A 7,963-nucleotide genomic window follows, 5' to 3' on the forward strand; every position below is an offset into this window, starting at 1 on the left:
CTTCTCTTTTGTACATTTCAGGTTCAATTCTTCTGCGAGAGCAGAGCTTATGAATGACTGGTCGGCTCCTGTGTCGAAGAGGATCTCCACTTCTTTCCAGTCATCACGCGCTTCATCCCGTACCCGCGCTACTCCTGTCAGTAACAATACCTTATTGTCCAGGGCGTCTACCGTACTATTCTGAAGGATAGATGTATCTTGCGGTGAGTGCTGCGCAGTATCCGTTATGTCCGGGTAGGTCGCGCTGCTGTCGGTAGTCTGCACTGGTTGTGCCGTCGCTACCGCAGTTTTCACATGTCGTTTCGTATTCCGAGGTACATTGGGTACCGGCGGTCTGTTCTGTGGAGTATTAGTGTTTGTCCTTGCCCTTGGTGGGGTTTGGTCTGTGGTCTCTCCCAAGTTGTGCCTCTGGGGGCAGAGGGTATGATGATGCTTCATCCCCGTGCAATACCTGCATCCTTTACTTGTGCAGTCTTTCACAAAGTGGCCTTCTTTCCCACAGTTGAGGCATCTCCTATGTTGTTGCATATAAGTACGTCGCTGGTGGATGCTTGGAATCCTTGTGCAATCAGCTGATTTGTGTTGCGTTGATCCGCAAAACATACATGCATTCGGGTCAGGCTTTGTCGTCGCATTCTTCATGAGGAATTTCTTCGATCTGTTGTTGTTATGAGAATCTCTGCTGCGATCATCACACTTGTTGGGAATGCTATCGATCATTTCACTGATCTGTTCTTGTGTGGTTATCAGATCGTCCAGCTCAGAGAGCACATCCCGCATAATCCAATCGGTTTCTTTCTTATTTTGCAAGAGGCAGCGTTCCAGAACTTGACGCTGCAATGTGTAAGAAAACTTGGAGAGAAGCTTCTTTGTAGGATACGAGCCATTCAGTGTTATTCCCAACTCTTCCAACTGAGTTACTATGGGAAGAATTTGTTCGAGAAGGCGACGTTGAGCGTAGATAGATTTGTTGTCTGCCTTCGTCATTTCAAGGCGCGATTGTAAGTCCGCGATGAGCTTAGATTCGTCCCCATACTTGTCCCTCAAAAGTTGAATGGCGTGCGTATAGTTGGCTTCGGTTATTGGATATCGTTTAATCAGTTCTCGGGGTTCTCCTCGCAAAGCGGTTAATAAATAGTTAAACTTCTGTAGATTGGTGAGTGGTTGTCTGTCGACGTTGGATTCGAAAAGTGTCCAAAAGTTGGTGTATTCCTGAAGCTTTCCCGTAAATATGGGTATGGGTATTGGCGGAAGTTTTGGTCTCATCATCTCTGTCCATCCTCTCTCGTCATTTTCCTCCCGGTCCCCAATGTTTTTTGCGTCGAGTTCAATCGCCATCAGACGAGCGCGCTCAATCAACGAAAGCGATGAGTCAATGTAGTCGTTCGCCTGCTTGTCTTGTTCTTCGGGTAGTTCATCGATCTCGTCCAGCGCTGCCGTGAAAGCATTCAAGGCATCTGCCGCTAGCTTTGCCGTGGCGTCGAGTTCAAACAGCGATGCTTTGATGCGTGGAGGAGATGTTGCGTCATCGCTACTAGCTTGCGCGGCGGTGTGAGCAGAATCGATTCTCTCGATTACCCGAGACAAATTATTGCAGTATCGTGTCAGTAAGGCCTTTTTTGTTCTTAGTGATGCTGGACCAACCATTTTTCACCAACTGAGAAGACCAAACCGGGCATGCGTATCGCACAAAACAAAAAAAATCTTCAATGAAGATGAACTGAGAAGAAAATAGCTCTGATACGGTACGGATGAGGCTAATGCTACTTTTGTTTCAGGCAGAATCTTGTGCCTTTTCTAGGTCCAGAAAATCGGGAGAATAGAGAGCGCTGTTTGTCTGGCGTCGCCCAAAATGGAGAACGCGAAATTATTTCAAAGGCGCAAAAAAAAAAAAAAACGGGGATTCCCGGAAAGAGAAGAGTGCAATCCAAGTGTGAAAGGAAAAAATGCGGACTGCAGCTGTTCGTTGAAAGTCCTGGCACTACAGCGTAAGAGGTGAGAAGGGAGGAAAGTGATGGCCTGTTTGTTCCTAGCCAAATCCGTGGGGTGTTAAAATTCCAAAATGTGTGAATGATTGGAAAAATCAGCGTTTTTTTTTTTTTTTTTGCGTCGTCCAAAGGGGAAAGCGAGGTTTTGCTCCAAAAGTGAAGGAAGAAGGATTGTGTGAAGTAGTGTGAGAGCGATCCAAAACGTAAAATCCACAACAAGAAGCGACAAAATCCGAACTTTCGTTAGCCGAAAATCCCTATCGTACCTGTGTCCGTGCGTCCGAGATCGAAATAGCCATGCACCATAAAGTAGCGGTTAAGCTCGTGCCTTGTGCCACGCGGTTACGAAAACGACACTCAACCACCCAACGCAATCAACCATTCATTACCTCAAACTTGGGTAATTAAACCTCATAAAAATCAACCAAAAAATGTACAAGAGAGAAAAGAACAAAAATGGAATTATTATATAAAAAAAAGACAATGAAACAAAGAAGCCTCACTGGAGGCTTAAGAAGGTCTGCAGGGCGGGTGCGCAGCACTGTTTTTTAGATGAGAGAGGAGATAAGCTGCGCACCCGTCCTGCTCACATACCATCGCGCGGCGAGCAATCGCGATGATCCGCGATACCCAAGATCTAAAAAAGTGGAAATTAACAATAATTTTCTTCTTTCTTTTTTCTTTTCTTTTTTTTTAATGTTTTTCTAAAGAACTGAGGTGGAAGTGCTCCACGGATTTAGTCTTCCTTTGAATGCAGAGAATGGGAATGAAAACGCGTCCTGCAAAAACCTTTTGCTGTTTAACAATATCTATGTCCCCCTTCTTGAAGCCTCTGCACAATGAAGTGGATTTATGTTTTCTTCTCGCACCAACGAGGTTTTGATGAAATATTGTTGGTGGGCTGGCGTGATGATGCCTTTCGTGACAATCTGTAAAAACGTGTAAAAAACGTGTAAAACGTAGTTCACCAGCCCCACTTGTGGAGAAACTGGCCATTCTTTCAGAACTTTCCATTTTTGGGCCCAACCCATATTGCACCATGTTGTAGTTGTAGAACATTCTCAAAGCTTCTCCACAGTGGGTGTATATAGCCGGGGGCTTGCTTAACTTTAATGTCAATCACGCAAAAGTAACTTCGATCTTTCATCTTCTGTGAATGGCGTGGCGTCATTGGAGCAACGGCAGCAGCCCGCAACATCAAAAGCAGATTGGGCGAGGGCGCCACTACCATCAGGACTCTCAAGCGCCGGTTTGTTCGGTTCGGAAGCGGAGACACGGTCGGGACGCCCTCACACTGTCGAAGTCTCCGCCATTCTCGACGCTGTCAAAGAGGATCGGGAGACCAACACCCGCAGTCTTGCGAGGAAATTCGGGTGTACCCATTCAACAGTCGTCAGTCGCGTCCAGGCCCTTGGTTGCAGAAAAGTGCTGGCCCGATGGATCCTTCACAAATTTACGGATGGTGCCCGGTTTACTCGGGTATCCATCTATCAATCTCTCCTTCTTCGCCCGGCATCGAAAAGAGTTTCTCAAAAATCTTATTACTGAAGATGCGAGTTGGGTCCCACGACTCTAACGCGCAACGCGCATTGTGGAGACCGAGGAGAAGACCCGCCGACTCAAGCCGAATCAGACCTCCACTCCTAGAAGTGTCTCTTTTGTTGGTTCTGGGATTTGAGGGGAATGCTGTGTTTTATGAGCTGCTCTCACAAGGCCACATCGTCACCGGTCCCATATACGCTAGTCAGCTTCAGATGTTAGCATCGGCGGTTCGAGAAAAACGAAAAGAGACGAGCTTCGGTGCACCTCCTCCACGATAACGCTGGGCCCCATGTAGCTAAGGAGACCCATGAAAAATTGGAAAGGTTAGGCTGGGACACGGTGCCCCATCCTACCTATTCTCCCGATCTTGCCTCCTCGACTTCTGGGAGAAAAGGATCGCTGGCCCTCCCATCAGGCGAGACACTGTTGTAGTTAATCATGGTGATTATATTATTGATTAATTTCTACTGTAAGGTGAGTAAAAAATTCCAGCCTCATATTTATCTATTTTCCTGGGGTGGCAGACATGTCGAACAGGTATGCCCTACTTTTTTTCAAGGTTTAGGGCATCTACCCTGTTTACTTGCTCCTTCTCTTACATTTTGCCGTGGGCTCTTTATTGCGGCAAAAGAGCCGAGAGGTCAACCGCTCAATGAAAGTCACGCCTCTTTGCAACCATAAGCAAGTTTGTTTTAATCGATTGGTGATCTCCCGATCAATCTACTCCAACTGTAGCTGCACGAATGAGACGTTGTACCTAGAAAATCATGCTCAGTCATTCTCGAAAACAAAACAAAAAAAGCCATGGAAATGATTTCCATGTGGCGATCATGAGTAAAACTAAGAGTGAATCGATCAGCGGCAGTTGATCTAAAGCAGTTGAACCAACAGGCTATAAGTTGCAAGCGCCCGTGTCTTTCACTGAGCAGTTTACCTCTTGGCTGCTCTGCTGCAATAAGTAGGCAACGATAAAATGTGGTGTAGAAAATAAGGAAAACAGTGACCAAGAATTGCCTTACATCTTGAGAGAAATAGAGCTATCTGTTCAAGATGCCACGCTCCCGAATTTTTTCTGGATCTACTAACCTCCTCTGTAAAGAATGGCGCAAAAACTTCCGTGAAAGGTTTTTCCGTGAATTGACTTTTCTCTTCTGGTGTGAAGTTTAGGGAAAGAGCTTCCAGTGTTGCTACAGCACGCAGAATCTGAAATCAGTGTTTGTACGTATAGTAGTTATTTAAAAAATAAAATATGTTTATAGTAGTTATCTAAAAAATAACTACTATACTAACACTAAAATACGTTGTTTTGTTTTCTACAAATTACGAATTATTTGATTCAAACACATATCACTTTAAATTCACCTCTACTATGGTTCCCAGAGAAACATTCTCAAACATGTGTACAGGTTTTGTATTGTCGAAGTGCTCCATGATCAAATATCCCTTGAGAGGATTATTTTTCGAGAATTTCCTGGCGTAATAAAGCTGAAATCGGCTTTCCCAATTATAATTGAAATTAATTAATTACACTGCCTATTTTTCTGGAAATTGTATATTGAAGTATATCAAATATGTTATTGTTCGAAGATATCCTACAAAACTGGAGATTTTAAGAAGAAAAACCTCTTCATTTCTATTAGGTTTATTAAAATTGGAGTGAAAAAATGCTTCTGCACTCCATTTTCTACACTCCGTAACTATTGGAGGAAGCGAACTGTTGTTTTCGGTTATTGGGACAAGCACCATTGAGGTAGAGCCTTATTTAAATAATAATAGCTCTGGAAGTTCCTGTCAGGGGTGGGCCGTGGAGCAGCTTTAGACGATCTTCTCAAAAACCATTTCTTTTTACAAGTACCTTCAATTGCTTGTACTACAATATAAGTAACGAAATATGAAATTTCTGGTTTTTTTTCAGCCACGTTATAGATAAAAATAAAGACTTTTAATATAATACTCTGGAGGAGGGTGAAAAAGAGTAAGCAAGTAAGTGTATGTATTTCGTGGGCTTTTATAGCTTTTAATGCATTCTACAAATTACAAATTATTTGATTCAAGCACAGGGTCAAATAATTTGTCATTTGTAGAATGACGTTAAAATCAATGGTTTTCTCAGAAGAATCAAGTAATCAAGGATTTTTTGCATCATTGTCATTGTCCAATTCCAACTTACAAACAAACGTGTTTGTCCTTCGCCGATTTCCTGGAAGTTGCAGAAGATTGTGTCTGAAAACAAACCTTTGGGCAAGGAATTTCTCCCAGAGGAAGTTTCTTCAGGTGGTCGTATACGGTTACTTCTGCATTATGAACCTAAAAGATTTCTTTCTCGGTCTAAGGAGGTAATCAAAATTTGCAACAGCGTGTTTCTGATGGGATTTTATTGGATTCGAAGTTTTTTCGACTCTCTTTGTAATCAATTTTTCTAATTATATTTCCATAAACCATTCATTAAACGTTACCCGCTTCTGAACGTCTTCCCAGGAGTCCTTGAATTCAGATGAATCGAAAAAGTTCTCTACGTCCGCTCCTTCTGGTAGTTCTGAGGTGAATTTCTGCATTGCGAGTTGACATGCAATCTAAATTTTTGAAGCAACCATTCATTTTAGTAAAAAAAGGCAAAGAAATTGGCATTAGCTGTTCAAAAAATCAATAAGAGACGTAGGATGACCTTGACAACGAATTTTTCAGGAAGTTCCTTATCTTTTTGCTGCCAATCTGGTTTAATAAGTCCAATTCTTGACATGTAACCCTAAAACAACACATCTTTCATAAAATTAATTTCAATATTCTTCAAGCGCTCGATGGTATAAATTCTTCCACGCTGAAAATAACAATAATTTTAATATATGCAACAATGATTAGCAAATAAACACTAAAAATGATGGAAATGAGTTATATGAAAATGAAAATAAATAATAACAATAAAATGATGATGATGAATGCGTAAATAAATAACAGTATAACAATTTATAATAATAATATGCTAAGCTTACGTTGCCTTCTCCAATATTCGTTGCACTTTTATTGGGACCAAAGAAAGCATCAGTTCCTAATTCCCTTTGCATATCTTCTTCGATGTCTTTCCACGTGACATGAGTCTCAAGCAGTCCATTGGATGGTGTGTACAGGTTCATAACAATCCTAGGAGTTGAGTTCAGTGATTACTGTAAGTATACTACATCAGGTGATCCAGGGTAGGCAGAGAACAGTCTCGTGACTCGATCAAAATGTAAAAATGATCCGATTAGTGAACCGATCCCCTTCAATCGTCAATTACTGATGAATACATTTTTGATTGGCGTCAAAGTAGATTTAGTTCGGTTATATCGAATTTTTCCATTTTCTCGAACTTCAGTACTAGTCACCATGTTATCTGAAGTGTTAACTACTCATAAAATATGGTTGATTTTTATCTTTTCTGCTATTTATTTTCTTAACGGCAGCATTCCACGAATCTGACGTGAAGTGAGAATTCGCAGGAAAAGTTAGAAATGGGGTTGTAGATTGCGCGATCAGAGGTGGTTCCACTCACCTCTCCTTGATCGTCTCACGCTACGGTTCCCTCAGCTGCTTGTTCAATGGTTTTACCTGAATAGGCAGTCAAGGAGACTTCAGTGGCTTTCGACCGCTCGCACTTGGATGCGGCGCGTCTGCAAGTGCGGGACGTTGCAACTGAAATGGTTCTCAAAAAGACGTCTCCTACGCCGTTTTTTTTACGATGATTAGAGAGAGAAGAGCGGAACCACTACGGATCCCGCCATCTACAACCAAATCTCTAGCTTTTACCATGGATTCACTAATCGCGTCAGATTTGTGGTATTATGCGTTTAAAGCGAATTCACTCCAGGTCATCGATTACCCCAACCACCTTGCGGAAAAATGACGAATTCATGTTCATGACAAGAATTAACGACTGCGAAATTTTGCGCTTTCAATGAAAAGTCGGTGAATTTTAGAAGGTATTTGTATATTTTAGGCCTTTTAAAATAAGACTGTGAGAAGTTCGGAGTATGCGAAATTTGCTATGTTTGTGAAAACTGCTTATTGTTCAGGAAATCTGAGCAAAAGGATGTGTCTTACAGCAGATTGTCGGTTTTAAACGGACAAAATTTAGAGTCGTTCAAGATCCTGAATATTTCAGGAAAACATCCAATATTCAAGGATACTAAAGTGACATCCATTTGGAAGGAACTAAGGAAATCAAATCATTTGATGTGTACTTTCCAAGCATGAATAGAGACAATGGTAAGGTGAGGATAGTGAACAGAACCGCCCTCAACTCTTATCAGCAATCGGACTGAACAATAAATCAGTAATTTTCCTTCACGCTTGTCAAAAGACGTATCAACAGAAAAGAAACACAAAAAATCGATGAGAGAACCGAATGAATGGAACAGAAGTCATGGAGAAATACTTTTTGTTAGAAAACTATTTTT

General features: G+C 41.9%; 2 protein-coding genes across 4 annotated transcripts in view; both read right to left on the reverse strand.

Annotated features, from left to right (window-relative positions):
• Positions 1–1,647, reverse strand: part of RB195_013494 (uncharacterized protein) — a gene marked incomplete at both ends in the record, with an annotated part of 4,426 nt that extends 2,779 nt beyond the window's left edge. Inside the window, one exon of the mRNA XM_064203336.1 lies at positions 151–1,647. Coding sequence (XP_064059217.1) covers positions 151–1,647 — 1,497 coding nt within the window. The remainder of the gene's footprint in view (positions 1–150) is intronic.
• Positions 1,648–2,345: 698 nt separating this feature from the next.
• On the reverse strand, positions 2,346–6,661 carry RB195_013495 (uncharacterized protein; the record flags this gene model as incomplete). 3 transcript variants are annotated; one of them, XM_064203339.1, is made up of 9 exons in its annotated part: positions 2,346–2,377; positions 2,583–2,625; positions 4,617–4,733; positions 4,893–5,015; positions 5,701–5,730; positions 5,766–5,837; positions 5,987–6,103; positions 6,196–6,276; positions 6,521–6,661. In XM_064203339.1, 9 exons carry the CDS (start codon positions 6,659–6,661, stop codon positions 2,346–2,348), a joined length of 756 nt encoding a protein of 251 aa, XP_064059219.1. The 3 variants fall into 3 exon arrangements, with proteins under 3 accessions (XP_064059219.1, XP_064059218.1, XP_064059220.1); XM_064203338.1 differs by lacking the exon at positions 5,701–5,730; XM_064203337.1 differs by lacking the exons at positions 2,346–2,377; positions 5,701–5,730 and having other exon boundaries at positions 2,575–2,625.
• Positions 6,662–7,963: the final 1,302 nt, after the last annotated feature.

This window comes from Necator americanus, chromosome V (genome assembly GCF_031761385.1).
Source record: "Necator americanus strain Aroian chromosome V, whole genome shotgun sequence".
NCBI classification, from domain to species: domain Eukaryota; kingdom Metazoa; phylum Nematoda; class Chromadorea; order Rhabditida; family Ancylostomatidae; genus Necator; species Necator americanus.